Raw genomic sequence first — 21170 nt, 5'->3', positions numbered from 1 at the left:
GTAGGGTGATTTTTTATAATGTATATGTGTCAGGGGGAGGGGCGAATTAATAAAAAAATGTGCAACTGTAAGAGGTGGAAACCTTGTCAAAGGTACCAGAATATTGCATGCATTTTTGTACATGCAAACCCTGGTCATGAATGCAAAGCAGCCAAACACACATGTGAGATGTACTTCTACACTCGTTTAGCACGGGCCTTGGGTGATCAGGCAGGTGAGCTGCTGGGCCTTGACACTGGGGGAAATAGCAGCCTGTGAGCTGGCACTCGTTCTGCCTCCACTGGAACAGGGCGTTTATCTGCATTAGCTCCCATCTCAGACTCCAGGCTTCTACAAAAGGTGACAATATTAATGTATGCTGCTGAGTGCTTGACACATTCCTCCTGCACTGCTGTCCCCTCTGTAAAGCATCAATTATTTCAAAGCACTAGAAAATAATACACCTTGCTCACAAATGAACTGCACGGATGGAAAACATTGTCAGCAAAAGTTGTGCTTTAATTCCTGCGTACAAAATCATTAATCTCTTAAATGATAGGAGATACAAACCATGAAAAATAAAAGGTATCAAAGGAAGGACATGTTCCCGGCCTGCAATCCTCCAAGGACCCAAAGGACAGCTATCGGCATGTCCCCAGATCTAAGGCACTGCAGGGAGAACTGTCTCTGAGCAGAGGTCACCAGTTAAAGGCCATGGAAAAGAACTGTGCAGACAGCACAGCCTGCTCCTCTTCTCAGGGCAATGCTGCGGGCATGTCACTGGTTTCATGTGCTGCTGGCGTGCTCCACTCTCCGGTACTGCGCGTGTGTGCAGCTCCCTCCTCTTCTACGTCTCTGCTTAAACACGTTTCCTTCCCACACCCTGCCGGGCAATGGCGAAGGTCAGCTGCAGCAGCTGCTGCTCACAGGGAGCCGGGAGCCAGGCAGGGGTTTACAGCAGTTAGCCCTCCCGGCCACCCCCCCGTGGGGTGTGCGCTCCCTCCCCTTGGCATCGTGGCCACGCGGCTGCACAACCTCCCTCTGCTCCAGCGATGCTTGCCCTGCTGCCTCCTTCACAACCAGAATTGCACAAACATCTCTTGATCTTCCCTAGCCCATTACAGGCTTTGCATGGAAATTACTGGGTGAGAGCCTGTGGCCTGTGTTACACCAGGAGACGATCTGCCCCAGACGAGAAGGATCAGTCCAGGATTACTCTAAGGACCTCACTGTCCTGACCTGCCTGTGCCATGCTCTGGTCCTGCTCTCCTCTCCTCACCCACAAGCCCTGGTTTTCAGCCCTTTTCCTCCCTAGTGTCACTAGTGCCCTCCAGCAGCACGGCCGCCAGGCTCAGGGCGGTGACCTGCTGATGAACCACGCTGCAGCTCTCACCCTGTCCCACAGGCCTGCACAAATCTGAGATATTCTTAGCAGCATTGACCAGACTTTGCAACAGCCCTGAGCTGCCCAGTGCCATAGACCTCAGGGACTGCTGGTGGGAAGCACCCAAAGCCAGCACTCACACTGGTATAACAGCACACATACCGTTTCCTGGAGAACTGCTGGTCTATCTCCTCTAAAGACTGTCCTTTTGTTTCCGGAACAAAAAGGTAAATGAATATAACAGCCATCACCCCCATCACTCCATAGAGAAGAAACATCCAAGAGAAACCAATGGCATCTGCAGAGAGATTCAAGTGCACGAAGGGTCCGTTGGAGGTAGGTCATATCATGGGATACAAAGAAAGCTGGTCCCTTACTGCGAGGTGGTCATTGGTGCCGGACAGGGGCATCTTATTTTCAGAAGCCCTCAAAAGGGCAGGGAAGCTCCTTATCTGCAAGGCCTGGACCAGGAATCAGCAAGGGAGAAGGATGGTTCATGCCAGGCTTTGCCAGCAGCACCACACAAGGAAGGAGAAGGCAGCTGAGCTCCAGGGCCCAGCAGTGCCCGCTGAGTGCCTTCATCGAGAGCTCTGCTAGAAAGAAATGTTGTAAAGCTATCGGCATGGAAGCTGCAAGCTCCGTGGTTTCCTGATACTGCAGTACTATAGTACAGCCCAGTGGGCGATGGATGATTTTTGTGAAACAGCTGGCGGAGGGGCTCAGACCAGTGTTGCTGGTGCCTGGTTTTTCTGCTCTCAGAGGCATCAGGGTCACACCTATTCCACCGCCAAGTCCCCAGGGTTCAAAATGCCACTTAATCCCCAAATGGCTTGTGGTGACCACCTTCCCTAACCAGCTGTGGGAGATGGAGGGATGGGGGACGGCCACTTACCAATAAGGTCCAGGAAGGAGAGGCTGATCAGTAAATTAGCAGCCCAGTTAAAGCTGTTACAGAAGGCAAAGGCTCTTCCTCTTATTCCAGCAGGGTAGATCTCACTGAGGACCAGCCAGGTCACTGCATGGATTAGAGAGATCAGAAAGACAGTGTGTAGGGGTTAAGCAATTTATTTGGGAAATGGGCAAGGGAGATTTCAGCAGGGGTTTTAAACTCTGGCTTCACCCAGCACCTGCTGCTGGTGGTGTCAAACATTCATCAATCTCAGAGTCAGGTCACAGCAGAACACTTCAAAACTCCCACATTCAGCACTCCACGGAGGAATGAAATACCAATAAATAGGTCCAAGGAGTAAAGAAGAAAGCAGGGGAGTTGGTCATTCCATTCAGGGGAGATGGAAAAGACGTGGCATACCTGCTGTCAGGATGTGCTCTTTGTAAAGAAATGAGAAAGGGGTAGGATTAGGGAGACAATGCTGCATTTGGGCTAAAATCAGAGCTAAAGCAATATATATCTTAAAGTAGTCTCTCCTATCCCAGGCTTATTTTGCTTGAAACAACTTACAGGGTCACTGTCAAACCCATGAGACTTGCTGTGCACTTCTGTTTTTCCTTGAGTGCACTTCTGGTTTTCCTTGAGTTAGGTGCTGTTTTCTCCCATCAAAGCATTTAAAGCAATAAATGCTAGAAAACACTAGAGCTCTCATGGAAGCACGGACTAATCTGTATTCTCATCTGATGAATAAATAATGATTTCAGAAAGAGACCAACTGATATTGAGAAACTTCTGAGGAGGTTCCACTTCCAGTTCTGCCACTGACTTTATCATACAGCAGAAGCCTCTCTGTCCTCAGCCCTCTATTTTCCTCCTCATCAGGGTGCTAGGAAGATCAGGTAGTGCTTGTGGGATGCTCTGATTTTGCAATGAGCTTGACAGAAAAAAAACATTAGTAGTGATAGCATGGAAGAGAAAGTTATTCTAGTGCTGTACCAGCCCTATAGCTGGCAGAGCTGCAATGCTAGAAAATTATTCAGTGGGCTGAAGGGGATAAATTTCCAGTTCCCAGACACTGAGCTGCTTGGTAAAGCAGACACATAATGAACATTTCAAGCAGACTTGCTTGAAAGATCAGCCCGAGTTTTATTCTCTGGGTTAGTGCAAGGATATATAAACACCATACTTACTTGGTCCAAATCCAATTGAGAAGGCGCTCACGAAAGCCATCATGCTCAGCAGCGTAATCCAATTTAAAACCATATGTTCTGCCCAGGGAGCACCACCAAAAGGAGGGCCAGTGCTTCCCACCATCTCTTCTTTGGCCTGACCTACCAGGCCCCTTTTCTGAGCGAGGGAAGAATGGGGAACAACCTCTCTGCTTTGAGTACTGGCAAAAGCTTTTGTAAGGCTCCTTGTGGCAGAAAACCCAGGGCCTGCCTGACTTTTGCCAGCACCCAATGCTGGCGGGATGGGTGACACAGCAGGCTGGGAGGATATGGGTGTCAGGGGGTGCTGGGTGAGGCTGTGGGATGCATTGGGGTCTGCGGCTGCTTTGCAGTCCCTGGCCATGGCCAGCGGAGCAATGCGGCTGGTGAGGCCAATGGTGGTGACGGAGATGGCCATCACCACACAGCCAGCCACGAGTAGCACCCTCCTGCCAGCCTTGTCTGCAAAGGCCATTGCGATGAGCGTGGCCACCACCTTTATCGCCCCCAGCCCAACAGAGGCCAGGATCGCTGAGGAGTTGCTCTGGAACCCCACTGAGTGGAAGATTTTGGAGGCATAGCCCAGCACATTGGGCTGCCCAGTGAACTGCTGGAAGAGCACCAGTCCCAGGCCCACCAGAGTCCGCCTTCTCATGTTGTCTCTGGTCCTGAAAAGGTCAAGAAATGAGTAATGCTTCTCCTTATACGGCTCCTGCTTTGCTGTTGCTCTGTCCTCAGTGTCCTGCAATTGAATGAGGCCCTTCTGGCAGTCTGAGTCCCACGAGCTTAATTTAACAGGGTTCACTGGGAGAAAGAGGATGCTGAGGAACTGCATGGCCGTCGGGGCAATGGCCAGTCCAAACATGTACCTCCATCCCTCATCCACATCCGCAAAGATGTAATTCAGCGCATAGGACAGTAGGATGCCTATGGTGATGCCTGCTTCGTAGAGAGACACCAGCAGCCCTCGCTGATGAGCAGCCACCATTTCTGAGACGTAGATGCAGCAGGCCATGGATGAGACAGAGATGGCAAAGCCCACGGTCATGCGCCCAATGACCAGCCCAATAAATGACCTCGCCAGTGTGAGAATAAGGCTGCCAACCAACAGGACCAAGTTGCTGACCAGGATTGCTCTCCTTCGTCCATGGCGGTCAATGAGGATCCCCCCAACCAGAGAGGCGAGGAGAGCTCCGATAAGGAGGGCGCTCACGAGAACTTCTTGCTTGAAGCAGCTGAGGTGAAAGTCTATCTGCAACTGCAGCAGTGCACCGGAGATAATCCCCAGCTCGTATCCAAATATCAGACCACCCAGGAGAGAGACAGTTGCAGACAAGAGGAGGACCAGCAGTGCACGACCTGGAAAACAAGCAAGCAATGCTAGGTTCAGTTTTCTGGTGCTAGCAGGCAAGCTATCAGCATGCACAAGCTGGAAAAAGCTCTGCCAGGACACCCACAGTTTTCCATCCACAAAGCCACAATGCTGAATTTCCCCACAGGTCACTAGGTCATGTGTAGAGAGGCACTTGCAGATAGTCACACAACCTACCAGGCCTGCACACACTTCCACTAACTGCAGGGGCACTCATTTGGGGTGCCGAACTGTGAAAACCGGACTTTGTTAACAAAGTTAAGACTTGTATTTAAGTGGAGGACAGTGATTTCTAGTGCCTGGAGTTGTCCGGGGGGATCCTCTGTGGTCTCCCTTGATTCTAATTACAAAACCTCTTCTGGGCAAGAAACTCAGCTTCTGCTTTCTGGTTCTGAATTGTTCTGCATTACCATTTTCATGTTTCAGTGCATATGGCACCATCAGCTCTCACTGCAGGCTCTGCATTCTCACTCCCTACCTTGTCATTAAAAACACTGCTCGCAAAAGTTTATTTCTCCTAGTTAATCTTGCACTCTCAGCATGACTTCGTGGGGGTGGCGCTGATTTCTTCATCTCTCCTTCTACAGCACACAGCGCCCAGGATCCCCGAGCCAGGCACAACCTTCTCAGGCTGGTCCAGGACTACAGGGCAAACTTCATCATGAGCTGAAAAGCTCACTTGCCTGCCCCAAATACAAGAAGCGATTCTTTGACCTTGCCCTTCCCATATAGCTGAGCATGCAAGTTTACTAAGTATGTAAGTTTAGCTAAAATAAGAAAAAAACAACAGCAAAAGCAAACCAAACCCAAACCCACCCACCCCAAACAACCCTACAAAACCAAGGTGCTTGCTGCACACGCTTCTCGCCCTGGGGAGAGAATGAAAGAGTGACCACGTGTGAACCATTAGTCACGTTACGGCAGGGGGGATTGCACATGGTGTGAGAGCCAGCGCTGATGTAGGGACCTCTGGGAACAGCAGTGACAGTGACCCCCCCCAGTTAGAATTTTGAAGGCACAGGTAAAGTGCATTAGCTTAGAAGCTTGTGCTGGTTTCCAGCATATAATACTATCTGTATTCTCACATTGGCTTTGTTTAATTAGAAATGCTCACAGTTTCGGTAGACTGTATGTGGAAAAAATGTGGACACAACCACCAGACCATGGAAAACTTTCCTCACCCTGCCTAAGGGCTTTTTTCCCCTCACAAGCTGTGTTTAGTAGGAAGTGTCTCTATTCGGCCTTTAATTACAGCTAGCAATAAAGGTTATTTCTCAGTGATGGCTATATTTATATTTGTATTTATTCTGTAAATGCATTTACATCTCAGAAATGGTTGCTGCTCATCAGCAAGGGCTACTGGTGTCTCTACGAAGTAGGCATCACCACAGGCATCCTACTGTCCTACGCACTGAATTACATCTTTGCGGACTCTGTGTTTCATTTGTGTTACTTATGCCATCCCAGCTACATGCCAGTCCCTCCCACCATGCTCTGTGTGACGCTGTGCTTTTATCACTCCTTGTATACATGTTATGCAGATAATTAAAAAAAATATTTGCTTACTGAGAACAAAAGGCTTTGCATAAAGCGGGCATGCCATTAGTTTCAAGCCACAAACTCAGTTAGATAGAGATAGCCCCACTGTAAATACCACAGCTGATTCCATCAAATTTTGCTGTATTTCTGTTAACTTAATGAGCAGTAATAGTTTATGAACTTTGATTGAAATCCAGCTTTGTATATAGTCTATTCTGATGTAGTTGGGGAACTCAAGGACTCTTCAGATCTTCACATGAGGACAGAAAGTTTGGTGGGTCTCCCAAGGGGCTGTACCAGGCGATTCCCTGCCTAGGGCAAACTCTGGTCGGAGGGCCGTGCTCCAGGACTGGGCAGTAACCAGTGCTGCTGACCTGGCTGAGACTGGGCTGACTTTTGAACTGCTGCAGTCCCTCTTTGCACACAGCAAATGCCAAGAGGCGCCGCGCCGCTACCTCTAGCAAAACTGTAGTGCTCGCTGCACATTCCCTGTGGCTCTCCCCCGCAGGCAGCCCCCTCTTCCCCGGCTACGCTCCGGGGATGGCCCTAGGGGCTGCGCCACGGGAAATTACTTGTCTCTTTACGGTTGCTATGTTTGCTGCTGGAAGTGCTAAAAAAAAATAGAAAGAAGGGGGGGGGGAGGGGGGAAGCAGCCCCAGCCTTTAGGAAAAGTTGAAAACTTTTTAAAAAAAAGAAAAAAACAACTTTTTCCTGGGGCCGACGCGCCCGTTCCCAGCCCGGCTGCCCCGTGCCGAGCGGGGCTCGCCGCCTCCCCCCCGGGGCGCCCCCCGCGCCGCAGCGGCCCCCCCCCAGCGCCGCCCCGCCCCGGCCGGCACTCACCCATGGCGCGGCGGGGCAGAGCCCCCGGCGCGGCGCGGCGGCGGGCGCCGATCGGGGCCGAACGGCTCGGGGCCCGGCGGCCGGAGCGGGGCCGCGCAGCGCCACGTCGCTCCCGCCCTGCCTCCCGGCCGGGCAGCCTGGGGCTTGTAGTCGCCCTGCCCGCCCCGCGGGGAGCCGGCGGCGGGGGGGTCCCGGGCGGGCCGCCCTCGCTGGGACGTGCTGCTCGGGGTGCCGGTTGCCCGGCCGCCTCCGGGCTGGCACCGCCCCGGGGAGCTGATGCGAAGGGCCCGGGAGAAGGAGCGTGACTCCCGGGGTGATGAATGAGTCGGGCGGGACGCGCTCCCGCTCGCCGCACCGTAACCCGGGGCTGGGCGTGTGACCGCTCCGTGCAGCCCGGGTTTGCCCGCGCAGGGTGGCTGGGGACATTTCACCGGGGGTGTATTGCTGAGTGGTCTAGAAACGAGGATGTGGCAGGGCATGGCTTTGGTTGCTGGAACGACAGCTCTGTCCCCCGTCTCGCTCACTTGAGCCAGGAACAGGAATCTCCTCGCTGACTGCAGACCCTCTCTGGTGCAGAGCTTCACTCCTCTAGGCTAGAAAGCCTCTAGAAAGCCCACAAGAGATTGACAGTTTATTATAGTTTTTAGGTAGCTCGGCTGGAAAGCCAAAGGAAAAGGAAAGCCTGCTAGGAAAGGAGTAACCATTTCAAAGCTAAAAAAAAAAAAAAAAGAGCAGCATGACTGAGTTTGCACTCTTAACTTTCTCTGCCGTGGGAAAGAAAGGATCAGTCTCTCGAGCTTATCTCCTTCCCCTTGCACAGTGCTCCATTAGGCAAAGCATTTCAGCATTCAACTTCCCTTGCAATTAACATTCTTTTTCTGCTGAGTGGAACAGAAGCCTTCCTGCTGGCTACTGCATAAAAGACACTGGGACTTGCACATGGATGCAAGATTTTTTTCTGAGTCTGAGGCTAAATTCATGTACCCGAAAGCTCAGTTTGTAAAACAAGGATTTTACAAAACTTGATATGCCTAGAAGTGCTTTCAAAACTCTTTAACACAGTGCAAACATTCTCCCTTGGTGCTGTTCGTGCAAACTGCAGTTGCTGGGCGGGTTGCACCATGGTGGAGTACACGCAATGTTCAGAAGTTTGCTGTAACCCAGCTGGAGTGGGGACCAGCGCAGGGAAGATGTGCTGTCACGGGCTTGGGGGTGGGCTTGCACAGCCTTCCCAGAGCCGTGCAACAGGGACTGCCGCTGAGGGGTAAGTGCAAATGACCATAAACCTGCATTGCGAGCTGGGATGTGACTGCAGGTAATATTTCATTTAATCCCATGTTGATAACAACACAAGCTCCAGCCCAGCGCTCTGTGGAGCCTGTGCTGGTAAAGCTTTTTGCTACAGTACAGGGTTGAGTTGGGGAAGGTCTGCATCAGTGACCATCGTGCCTGTGGTGCAGGCACACCGCTGACACAGGCAAAAGTGAACAGGTTGGGTGAAGAATGAGGAACAAGTGATATTTTTTTGAAAGAGCTTTTTCAGTCATTCCACATGTTAACTTAATGAGGCATTTAAGAGAAATATGTAAAGAATCATTATTCTTCTAAGTAGGGGGATACATGTCATGTCTCTGCTCTGGAGACCAGTGATGCCAACTCTTTTTTTGCTCCAACTCATAGTTTTGGGATGCTTGAGATGGGCAATACTGGATCATGCATATCCTTTCAGCTTTAGTGTGTTGGATACCTGGCCCACAAAATGGGCAGCAGTTGATCAAAGGTTTTGGGTTTTTTTCTTCTCAAAGTCATAGTGAATATTAAAAGAGTTTCAAATCATCTACCTGGTTTATAGATTAAATAAACGCTTCCCACTCATATGGTCTAATTTCAATGGAAATACCGTATGTAAAAAGACCTGTTCTAAAACCTTGTATCTGAAACAAACTGACAGCTGCACAGGGGTCACACATTTGGGGAAGAATGGCTTCAAACATGAACACCAGCCAACAGAAACCAATGGTGTTCATGGAAGGAGCTTTTCAATAGGATTTGCAATTCATATTAAAGTAGTTTAAATAGCTCTGAAATCACGACCAGCTCTCATGACATCCAGAGGGAGAAATGACTGCAATTTTCCCTTTTCCCCAAGACCCTGCATATGAGGCCAGTTTGCGGTGGGCAGCAGGCACTACGGCTCTGTGTCTGGGCTCATATTCCAAATTTTGGGAACACAGGGGGATGCTGGGGATGCAGCGTGATTTTGCCCGTGATCTCTGGCCCCTGCAGCTTCTCTCCGGAGCTCAAGCCTATACATTTTGGGTACACTGTGTTATGAACTGGGGGAGGTGTCGCCCATGCATGATTCCCCACCACACCAGGCAGAGAGCCAGAGGGGAGCTACAGTCATCCGCAGCCACTGGGCAAACCCACTCTTGGCTATGTGATCTGCAATTCGCCTGAACAATTCCTTCCTTCTCAAATTATTTCACTGTAAGAAGGAAGAAATGATACTTTTCTCCATGGTCACTCAGCATTCGTTTATGCCCACCATTTTCTGGAAGCTTCCTGTTCTCTGGCAGGGCAATAAACATTATTAGCACAGACAGCAAGGAGGCGAGGTCCTGGGGAGTACAGGCAGAGCCTTATGGTGTGTTTACAAAAGGCGGCCAAAAAGATGACATCAGTATGTACAGAAATGCAGCCCCTGCGCCGGCGCTGCGCATGGCTGGGGGTTATGGTCCTCTGAAAAAAATGTGAAAACCTGCTATGATGTACAGCAGGGATAATTCTTCCTTTGCAGGTTTTTTTTTTTTTCCTTTGCAGGAAAAAATCTTCCTCTGCGGTTTTTAAAGTACATCTTTCTTATCATGCCCTTTGTAGTTAATGGGCATTCTGGGCCTGCTGAAGTCAGGAGCTTTGTCCCTAAGCTCTGCATGAGAGTGTCTGGAGGGGTTGGGTCCGCCAGGACTGGCTCATGCTTCACATCTGCCAGCACGTTTCTAGCCTTGCTCCCTCCTGCGATGCTTCCCTCCTCCTCTCGAGACCGTGTGTCTTGGCAGTGCCATTTCCCCATCTGATCCTTATCCCGCTCTTGGCTGTTGGACTTGTGGGGTGCGAGGGTGCGTTCCTGCTTCGTGGCCGAACAACATGCCTCCAGGGCTGAGCTGCAGGAATGTGCTTCCTGAAGAGCCTGATGTTTGAAAAGGCAGTTTGTGTTTGGTAACACAACCCGGCTGTGATTACTGAAAATGTTACTTTCTACCTCAGGGCGGGAGCAGCTAAAAGAGGGTTTAAAAATCACAAATTAAAATATAAATACAAGAGGAGAAAGAAGTCCATCCTGGAAAAAGGAAGACATGGTGTTCAGCAACGCTCATCACACACTCAAGCACATTTTCTCTAATTACGATTGACCCTTAGGAAGGGATTCAGCGGACTAAACTGACCAAGCTCAATTCAGTTGTTGATGAAAATTATAATCCATGAGCCGGCACCAGTGTTACAGCTGGCTGGGATGGATCCAGCTCACCAGGCACCTGCATTTACTGCATGCTTATTTACAGCCCAGAGAGCTTTCTCCTTATGACGCCAGGCTGCACGCGTTTTCTTTTATGTTATCCTAACTCTGGGGGGGTTCGCTGACAATGCCGGTGAGTACTGGTGGTCGCCCCATGGGTCCCGTTTCCTGCACATTTTAGGGATGCCTCCAGCGTGGCAGCCTGCGGCAACCCAGGGTGCTCCCCTGCGTCCCCACGTCCCTCTGTTGGGTGACTGCTCCCTACAGCCTTCCCTGCCCGTAGCATCTTCGTGCTGGAGGAATTGGCCAAGGTCCATAATTCTGAGCTGCGATGGGAGTCAGAGCTGTGAATTCACACACAGGAGGGTTCATCCCTGTGCCCACACTTCGCAGGTTGAGGACACAACCTCAGAGCCAACAAGTGCCTTAGCTGGGCACAAGGAGCCACCTGAGCCCTGATGTAGCCCAAATTCAGCCCTTTTCCAGTCTGCCCAGCTCTGAGGATGGCAGCCTGCATCCTTAAATAAGCTGGGGGGTGAGGGGAGAGCTGCCCGCAGTGCTGCAGCCTGCCCGATGCCGAGGGATCGGCAGGACATCGGGGAGGAGCCCATGGCATCTGCCTTGGTTTCCATTAGCTTGGTTTGCTGCGCTGCAATTTTTAACTCAATTACATTGTTTGTAAAAGGAGAGTTTATAAATGCTTGTCACCAGGAGAACAAAGTTACATAATTAAACAATTTACCAGAGAGTCTGTGGCTTCAGTGCAGTTCTCTGGGGTGATTCAATATTCCAATAAAAATACTGGGTGATACCATAAATATTGTAAATGGCTCTAGATGGTTTCCAAGGGCTATGTCAACTGTTTATTGTATTCAAAGAGAAAAGAATAAGTGAAATCACAGGGAAGATAAAATTTAAATAAATAGAACAATGGGAAAAATAAAGCAAAAATATTTTCTTTTGTATTTTGAAAGCTCTGGAGGATGTTTTTGGCCAGCATGAGAGAAGACCATCGTATTTACCACAATAATGAACCGAGGGCATCTGTGTGCACTTGCTTATAGGCTATATATGTATGTCTGTGCGGGCTGTGCACGGATGCTTAGATAAAATCTGCCCACAACACGGGGAAAACCTCTTTGTTTATTTGATTGTTTGTGGCATTTGCAAATTCCAGCTACAGAGCCCAGGAATGCATCTCTTTCCCTGGCCAAGCTGTCAGGCTCCTGCAGCCCTGCCACAGCAAGGGCAGCCGAAGGAGGATGCCACAGGTGGGCAGAATTGTGGGATGGATTACCCGTATCATTGAAAACTTGGGAAGGTTGTTTAAAAGTTGTTACTGAAGCGAGATAAATATTTGCCAGGCATGATCCCACCATGCAATGACAAGTAAGCTGTATGGAATGTGTTAATAAAATATGAGTGTTCTGAAAAGGAAACAAATGTTGCGGATGAGAAAACAAGGACAAAATGGACTTGTGGCACCTCCAAAGGCAACAATTGAAAACATATTTACATGGACTAGGCTGAAGTCTCTTGTATCTTCTGAGGAACATAAATTGCAGCATGTGCAGATCACCCAGTAGAGTAGTGGGTTTTCAGGGTGCCATAAAAACCCAAATACCAAATCCAAGATAATGAGGTTTGTCCATCTTTTACTCATGCGGAGATGTGGGGCTTGGCTGCTCGAGGAAGGAGTCACCCGACTCACCACACGAGTGGCCTGTGCCAGCATCCAGGGCAGAAGCTCTGGTGCTGCCCAGCACGGGGACCCGAGGTCACACCATGCCCTGTTGCAGGCTGGCGATCCCCTGTAGCCTGTGGGCAAACCCCTTCTCCTCCCCAGCCACGAACTGGGCAGCCGCAGTGGATCTGCATGGGCTCCAGCGAAGGCTTTTGGCACATCAAGCGCCAAGAGCCGGTGGTGGAGCCCTGGTGGTGATGTCCTGGTGGTGATGCCCCAGTGGTGGAGTCCCCATGGTGATGCCCCAGTGGTGCTGCCCTGGTGGTGATGCCCCAGTGGTGGAGCATCCTAGTGGTGATGCCCCGGGGGTGGTGTCCCAGGGTTGATGCCCTGGTAGGCGGCTCCGAGGTGGTGCTGGGAGCACCTCGGGGAGACCACAAGACCCCACTTGCCGCCTTGGGAAGATGCACATCCAGCAGCTCACTTGCAGGCCCTGGGGCAGCTGCAGGTCTCACTCTTGCACTGGCAGAAACACAGGAAAACGCCCCAGCTGGGGAAGGCTCAGGCACAAGTCCTACCATCCTGCAGCTTCTCAGTGTCCCCCAGCACGGCAGAGGTAGGCAGAGGGCAGCAGGACTTATGGGGGGAAGCACAAAGAGGGGTTTTGGAAAAGGCAGCACCAGGAACAAGAAGAACGAGAAGGTGGGGCGCGGGGCGCGCTACAGCGAGGGCGCCGGGAGCGGTACAACCGGGGAGGGAGGTGGAGCTTCGGGAGTTCGTCTGTTTCCGGCAAGGGCTACCGAAGATTGCCGAAGCGGAGGCGGGACGCGCATGCGCTCCGTTGTGGCGGGTCCCTGTGATGGCGGCGGCCGAGGCGGAGGCGGTCGGTGTGCGCTCTGGCATGGCCGGGGCCGCGGGCCCTGCGATGGACGAGGCGGGGGCCGCGGGCCCTGCGGTCGGCGAGGCGGGGGCCGCGGGCTCTGCGATGGACGAGGCGGGGGCCGGGGCCCTGCGATCGGCGAGGCGGGGGCCGGGGGCCCTGCGATCGGCGAGGCGGGGGCCGCGGGCCCTGCGATCGGCGAGCCTGAGGCCGAGGCGGGCGCCGCGGGCCCTGTGGTGGCCGAGGCGCCGCCGCCGCCGCCGCCGCTGCCGGGGCTGCAGCTGGTGCAGCAGGGCGCCGAGGCGAGCGTTTACCGGGGGCTCTTCCTCGGGCGGGCGGCGGTGGCCAAGCTCCGCATCCCGAAGCGGTACCGCCACCCGGCGCTGGAGGAGCGGCTGAGCCGGCGGCGCACGGCGCAGGAGGCGCGGTCGCTGCTGCGGTGCCGGCGGGCAGGTGGGCCCGGGGGCGGCGGGGCTGGGGCGGCGTGAGGCGAGGCTGCCCTGACAGGACAGACCCCCCCTGAGCGCCGGGTGCCTCCGTGCTCGCCGGCAGCCCCCCGGCTCGGCACGTCGCTCAGAGCAAGTAACAGACGCTTGACGGTCTTCCTGCTGCATCCTGAAGGATGCAGGTGGTTTCTTCTCATCGCAGGGCGACCCGCTCTGCTTTTTCAGAGTGCCCCCCTAAAACGCAGCTTGTCCTCGGCCAGAAAGCCCATATGCCTCTTTTGCCGGGGAGTCTCACCCCCGGAGGGGCTGATCCTGCTACCAAGCTCGAGCTGCCAACTAGTTTTAAGGCTGGAGGCTAGTGCAGCATGGGTTGGAAACTGGGAGTTGGCGGGGGGCATTCCTAGATGTGGGTTATCAGTGGCCAGAGGTGATCTCAACTGGCATTTCTGCTTAATGCTTGTGTTGGTTGTGTTTTGTTGTTAAAATGAAGTTGGCAAATCGTGGAAATTCACCTCTAGCATTTCATTTGTTCCTCTTTTAAATAGGGATTTCAGCTCCAGTGGTCTACTTTGTGGATTATGTCACCAATTCCATATATCTTGAAGATATTGTAGACTCAATTACTGTTCAAGATCATATTAATTCTGTACAACAGAGTGGAAATGATACCAGTAGCCTCCTTACCTTGGCAGAGAAGATGGGTGAGCTGTTAGCAAGAATGCACGATGAAGATCTTATACATGGGGATCTTACAACTTCCAATATACTTCTGCGGCCACCCACGGAGAAGCTGGACTTGGTGCTGATAGACTTTGGACTCAGTTTTATTTCAGGTCTTCCAGAGGATAAAGGAGTTGATTTGTATGTTCTGGAAAAAGCCTTCCTTAGCACTCATCCAGATACTGAAACTATGTTTAAAGCTTTGCTAAAGACCTATGCAGCTGCATCTAAAAAATCTGGTCCAGTGATCAAAAGGCTGGATGAAGTACGACTAAGGGGAAGGAAGAGATCCATGATTGGGTAGAAGAGAGCAGGCTTAGGGATGGAGAAATGTTACTACTTAGGTTCTGCAAATATGGTTATTTATATTTCCAGTTGGTTTTATTTCACAGATCACTATTTTGATAACTGTGTCTTCAAATAAATAAATAAATTTGAATGAGTTTGAGTGTCATAAAGTAACCAAAGTAGTTGTGAGATGGGAGCACAGACGAGAGAAACAAGTAAAGGTCCCTTCTTTCCTAAATGTTAAATACTACTTCTAAAAAGTAGTTTACGGTGTCATTGTGCTCGCCCTCTTCTTTGTGTGGTTAGAACAGAGTGATCTTTCTCTGCCTGTGGATCATGGACTTGTGGGAGGTAGGAGGGGCCTGGGCATACCAGAGCATCTACAAAAGGTAATTGAGAAAAACAAATGTGTTATTTTTCTCAGAAGACTTTACAACAAAGCATTTAAATCCATTATAAATGGCTCTACGCATCCTGAAAATTTTTAGGAGGACCGAATTCCAGGACACAGGCAATGCTGAAATACAGCGCTAAACATAAGATGGGTTCATTTTCTTCCAGTAGTAATTTTGGCTTTTTTAACTTTCAGTCGATAGTATTTCCTTAAGCAAATATAAAAATTGTTAATCAAGAACAGTTTTCTGCTGAGAAACTTCCACTTTAAGCAAGAAGTCTGCTGTAAATTTCCATTTGTGGAGCTTTGTAAGAGGGACTGCTTGTATTGCGAGTGCCTGCCTAGGCAGGCAATTGGCAGAGGTAGGCAGTAATACTGTTTTATTGGTAACGCTTTCTCTCTGTTACTTGATTGCCTCGATTACTGTATCTAATAGCGTGAACGTAAGATGGCCCAGAGGAAAAACTGACAAAGCCCACAGCAGATGGGTTAGAAGATAATCAGTCCTCTGCGTTATAAGCAGGCTGGGATGTGAGCTGTGTGCTGGGTGAGTGCGTGAGCTTTATCATTTACTTCAGATAATGACTTAAGAGTGAACTTCTCCCTGAGCGATTTGTGTTGGGCAGCCTCTTTGTCCGTCGGGGAAGATCCTCTGTTCCTTTATGCTGTCACTCGTCCTCTGTCTGAAAATGCTTGTGCAAAAGAGGGGGCAAACCCTGCAGGAACCCGCTTCCGCACGGCAGCGTTCCTCACCTCTTCACAGCCGCGGACATGTCCCTTCCAGCCGGCTCCTGCCAGCCGGAGGGGAAAAAGCAGCTGTGAAAAGCGGCGCTGGGGTTATGGCGGGCACAACTCTGCCTGGCAGGGGAGGTGGGGACGGAGGGCTGCGTCCTCCGCGCTTAAAGCAAAGCAACCTGAGCAAACCCCTGCCCGGGGACACGCTAGGAGGGGACGGGACAAGCGGGAGCCCTCTCGCTGGGCACCGGGGCCCCAGCCCGCAGGGGTGCTGGCAGCGAGAGGAGCGAGGCACCGGCCCGGGGCTGCCTTTTGGGAGCGGAGGGGCGGCCGGGCGGCGCCGAGAACCACAAGGCGCTGCCGCGGGAAGGCGCTCACTCCGTGCGGTGGCGCCGCCGCAGCGCTGCCGCCGCCGAGCCGTGAGACGGGCGGTTCGCGCCCGCGCAAGTGTCCTAGCGCTGCGGGCTGCCCGTGCCCGGCGCGCATTCACCTCTTGCCAGAGGAGCCGCCTGGGCGAGTGCCCGGCCTCGGCGTGGGGCCCCGGGTTCCACCGCCCAGCCACAGCTTTGGCTGCGGGGCCCGAGGACCCCCTGGTCTCCGCCAGACCAGCGCCGTGTGCCCCTGGTGGGTGTCTTTTCTTTTTATTGCTTGGGTGCCCCAGCCGTGCTCACCCCTCGTGGAGCGTGCCGCAGCCTGGGCTGGGGGCAAGAAGAAGGAGCCGTGTTGCCGTGCAGGGAGCAGGGGGGCTTTAGGAGCTGCTGCTGCTGCTGCACGCTCTCCTGCCTGCTTGGAGAGCGAATGCAACAGCCCAAGCAGCACACGGTCACTTAAAATGGTGTTCCCCAGGTGGCACAGGGTGGCCTGCGGGCTGCTGGAGTGGGGGCCTCGTGGCGTGGTGGGAGCAGGTGGATGTGAGCTAACGAGTCCCCTAACGAGGCCTGATATGAGCCCCGAATCACAGACCCACTGAGGGGAGGCAGCACGCCTAACCTCCCTGCCCGCCGTCCCCCATCTGTACAAACACCACTTTTACTGTCTCCTGGTGATGCCAGGATTGAGTTATGTTTGTAAAGCCCTTTGAGGAAGTCTGTTTCTAACTATCATTATGTTTATTAAAATGCAGCTCTCCCTGCAGGACAGCGGAGTAGAAACAAAGCCGATCAACTGCAAGTTTTTATGGCTGGCGCGGTGCTCTGAGATGAAGCCCCGCAGTGGAGCTGGGGTCAGCAGCCTGCGGCGAGGCCAGCCCTCTCGGGGTGCTGGTGCGTGGGACTGGCCTTCTAGCAGGGACTCCTGAATTGGCCTCTGCTGAAATCTGCTCTGTGATGGAGCTTCAAAACAAAGCAGAACATTACTGGTAATGAAAAGCAAAATGTTTTGCTTTTTCACTGCATGATAAAACTCCTCCTCGTTATGTAAGTGTTACTTCTTGCACATCTGTGTTACAGCTTGCTGTTATTTCCTTTTGATCAGCCTGATGTGTGTATATGGATTGCTGTAGTGAATGCTGAGCTATTGCTATTGGAGGGTGGAAAAATCACAGCAGGTGCATGTCCAGCAAAGAGGACACTCCGGACCTGCAAAGTATCCACCTCACATCTTCTTGCAGCCTCAGCTGTATCACTGGTTGTGCCTGTGGGAGCAGCGCCTTGGATGAAAACCACTGATTCCCCAGCTGGTTCGCAAGGCAGGTGGAGTTTCCAGTCTTGGTTTGACTGAGGACAGCTTGGCTTGCTGCTGTGTTACCTTTCAGTGCATGGTCATAAGCAACACCAGAATTATTATTATTATTGATATAATTTGCCATTGCATTATTAATACTCAGGCTTTATCTGTCCCCTTAGTGTTGGGTGACACTTCAGCATGCATTCATTCTCATAAGGAAAATAGGACTCCTGTTTTCTTTTTATATTTTTTTTACATGAATAGTTTATCCACTGCAAATACAGTTCCAAGCCACCAATATTCTTTCAGAGTTTGGTCTGACTTTTTACAAAGTCCTAAAAATATTTTGCAACCAAGTTTAGCTCAATTGAGTTTAAAAGGAAAACCAATAAAATAAAAAATATGCTTTTAGGTGAAATTGAAACAATTGTCTTTGGAAAGAGGTAAATGATCTTTTTGGCTAGGAACCCAAACTTCTTTTTAACTCAGAGCGACTGTCTTTCTTGTTTTGTATTATTTCCACTGCTGGCCAAAGCAGCCCAGCAGTCAGTCCCACCCTCTTCAGAGTATGGGTCCGGACACTGAGGATGGTCACAGCTCCGTGTGACACCGGGAGGAGCGGTGATGTCCTGCCCCGGCTTACCCAGAGGGGCTGTTCTCACCGGCCCCAAAGGCTGTGTTGGCCTTCATCCCCCCCAAACCCTCCCGCCTGCCTCCCGGGGGGCACCGAGTGGCGGTGGGATGTGAAGGGTGATGGCTTAAGGTGCCCCCAGCCACTGGGGTCTCTCTGCCACCATCGCTAGCACGAGAAAAATCTTTACATTTGGGAAAAATGTTCCTTCAACAGAAAATGTTTATAACTGTGTGCTGGATGGGCAGTTGATCACTCTGGGTCTTTCTACTGCTTGAATCTTCCTACTGTTAAGAATGAATTGTTGTCTCAGGGGACCAACTCCAGGCCTGCCAGGAACAGCTTCACTTCCAGGGGCTTCCGGGCACCTGCCCGATCTTGCTCCACGCCTGGGTGTCACCCAAGTGCCATGAACACAAGGAGTGTGCAAATAAGCTGCAGAAAGAGAAATAAAAGGAAAGAGGGAAAGACAAATGAAATAGAGGCATTTCATCAGCAGAATGTGCAGCGTTAGGATTTCTGAGGGAATTGCTGGTTATTGATGGAGTTGCCTTTTTTGTTTATTTTGGTGTCTGACCATCATCAGTGACTTCTCTCGTGGGAGTGGGGAGCCAGCTTGCGAGCTCGGGGTTACCAGCCTGTCTTTAGTTTGCAGTAATAATGACAGGTTCTATTTTGCCCGCTGATGCCATAAGCACAGAACTGAAATAAGGGGATTTTTGGAGATAATGTGAGTTGTGGACCTATAGGAGCACTAAGAGGAAAAACCGATGTGAAAGAAAACACATATGAGTATGGCAAGAAACAGAAATAAAAATACGGTTGCATAATCTGGGTATGCTGTTACTATGACTTTTGGACAGTGGCTGCTCCGTGCCAGCAGTTACTGTGTGTATATGTAAAAACTGTGCATACAAGCTATACGGTGTAGTTTTTTTGAGTGAACTTGTTTTAGTCTAGGCCTTGATGTCTGCAGGAAATTGATATTTTCCAGTTTTGCAAGATGCAAAACACTGATAACCTTTTGCAACCCTCCTCTCCCATCAGTGCTGATAGGAAACCAAGTTAGTGCAGTAAAAGCATAAAAGCTCAGAGTTCACTATGTGAGGGTCACTACAGACAAATAAAGCCTCTCCCTGGCCCAAGCGCAAGCTCTGTCGCACAGCGGTCCCTTTGGGCACTACGCAGCACCTCTTTCTTTTGCAATAAGCTAAACTTACTCTGTAAGTGACGGAGAGTAATGGCCCAGAAGTGGAGAGAGGTCTGATCCCAGTGACGGCCATGGAGCGCAGGGAAGGCACAGCAAGGGCAGCTGCGGCTGCTGCTGGCACTGGAAATGGGGGTGGTAGAGGTGGAGTTTACAAGGAAACAAATTATTTAAACATTAATTCCCAGCTAAAGTCCTGGAAGGCCAAGTGAACCAGCATGTAGCCCCGGCACAATGCGCTTGGCTGGGAAGCGCTGAAGGCTGAGCCCAGCATCCTCCCTGCTGAGCCGGGAGGGGCCGGGTGGGATCAGAGAAGGGGTTGTCCGGGCAGTGACGTGACTCACGTCTCGGAGGGGCAATGTGCTCCTGTTCCCCTCGCCCTCCGCACTGGCAGAAGTCTGTATCTTCGTAAGAGAAAGAACAGACTGTGGCATTGACAGCTTATTATTCTTTTGAAGGTTTTTTTAACTTACAAGGTTGATTTTGAGAGAAAAAGCTTTGTAGAGCTCCTTTGGTCCAGCATGTGGCATACACTCATATACGTGCTCCCAGCCTCTGGCTGATGGGTATATTGGGTAAGCTGGACTTGTTTTAAGCAGTTGCGTTGTTTTGATGGCCTGAATTTTGCTTTCAGGTCTTCAGTCATCCATCTGCCCCTCCTCTCCATCATGCACCGCTACCCGAGTGATAAAGCAGCTTATGCTACCATAGCCCACTGTGGTGGCAATAAGGTGGCACAGGAACCTCCTACTCATTTTTTTTTATCACGATAACTTTTTATTCATGTTGTTTAGCAGTTAAAGAAAAGCAAGGTATAAATCCCCATCGGTTTCTCTCAGCCAGCTCTGTGCTTTCTTTTGGGCCCCAAGAGAAGGTGCATTTTGCCAGCAGGACTGGGCAGCCGCGGGGCTGGGCGCCAGGCGGATGCCGGATTCTCACTTTGCCAGCGGCCCCCGGCAGTGCCCGGCAAAAGCTTTTGTGTCCATTCTGCTGTTTGAAAAGAGCCGCGGTGGTGATGCCGTCACCCTTTAGCCTGTGCCCGGGATGGCTGTGGGGATTAACTGATTTGTTACTATTTGTGCAAAATTATATATATGCCGTTAAGGAGAGGGAGGGGAAGAGAGGAGGTGGATCCAGACCTGGAGCAGAGTCCGTTCAGACGGGGGTACAGTCCTGTCTCTAATGATTGTATCACCACACTCTTCCTCTCTAGTTTTGTGTTCCTTCTGTGCCAGTGATTCATGGTTTTTACAAGCTGGAGAGAGCTTTCCTCAGTGGGGTCTGCTTTTTTATCCAATGCATTTGACTCCAACTTCTTTGATGCTCTAGGAGTGACCTGTCTGGCGGTAGTAATTCTCCAGAGAGCTGATTAATTGTGAAAAGGGAAAGGTTTCTTCACTGAACATGATTTTCATACATCTTTCATATATATGGGGCCAACTCACTCAGGTTTTGAATATGTTTCAAAGCACTCAAAGGATGCTGGTGAAGTACTAAGTCAGGGCATTATTTTGCTTTCTCTTTTTTCTCCACTACTCAGCTTCATTTAGCCTCCAATTGTGAGAATCCAGGCGATGCAAAAAGCAGAGAGAAAATCTAGCTCCCTTGACTTTGATCTCTTGCTCATCTTGATAGTGCATCAGCTCAGTCTCCTGTGATGTGTGCCTCTCACTTGGGCTCCCTGCAGTCAGATGGAGACCGGCAACCTCTGCAGCACTTGTTGAGATTTACCTTGGTCCAGGGGAGGGGATCCTGTCCTGCCCCACATACTCTCCCATTTTCTTTCTGATGA

At 51.2% G+C, this 21170-nt stretch overlaps 2 protein-coding genes across 3 annotated transcripts; one reads left to right on the top strand and one right to left on the bottom strand.

Moving 5' to 3' along the window:
- Positions 1-483: 483 nt before the first annotated feature.
- On the bottom strand, positions 484-7255 carry SLC2A10 (solute carrier family 2 member 10). Of its 2 annotated transcripts, XM_050907373.1 has the most exons (5): positions 7212-7255; positions 3443-4819; positions 2256-2378; positions 1526-1661; positions 484-862 (listed from the first exon to the last, which is right to left on the bottom strand). In XM_050907373.1, exons 1-5 carry the CDS (start codon positions 7213-7215, stop codon positions 766-768), a joined length of 1737 nt encoding a protein of 578 aa, XP_050763330.1. In that variant the 5' UTR covers positions 7216-7255; the 3' UTR covers positions 484-765. The 2 variants fall into 2 exon arrangements, with proteins under 2 accessions (XP_050763330.1, XP_050763329.1); XM_050907372.1 differs by lacking the exon at positions 484-862 and having other exon boundaries at positions 1291-1661.
- Positions 7256-13271: 6016 nt separating this feature from the next.
- On the top strand, positions 13272-14901 carry TP53RK (TP53 regulating kinase). Its single transcript, XM_050907390.1, has 3 exons — positions 13272-13406; positions 13502-13745; positions 14284-14901. Exons 1-3 carry the CDS (start codon positions 13272-13274, stop codon positions 14760-14762), a joined length of 858 nt encoding a protein of 285 aa, XP_050763347.1. The 3' UTR covers positions 14763-14901.
- Positions 14902-21170: the final 6269 nt, after the last annotated feature.

Source organism: Gymnogyps californianus, chromosome 17 (assembly GCF_018139145.2).
Source record: "Gymnogyps californianus isolate 813 chromosome 17, ASM1813914v2, whole genome shotgun sequence".
NCBI classification, from domain to species: Eukaryota; Metazoa; Chordata; class Aves; order Accipitriformes; family Cathartidae; genus Gymnogyps; species Gymnogyps californianus.
The sequence above is the reverse complement of the archived record's forward strand: the minus strand, read 5'-3'. Positions and strand labels throughout refer to the sequence as shown.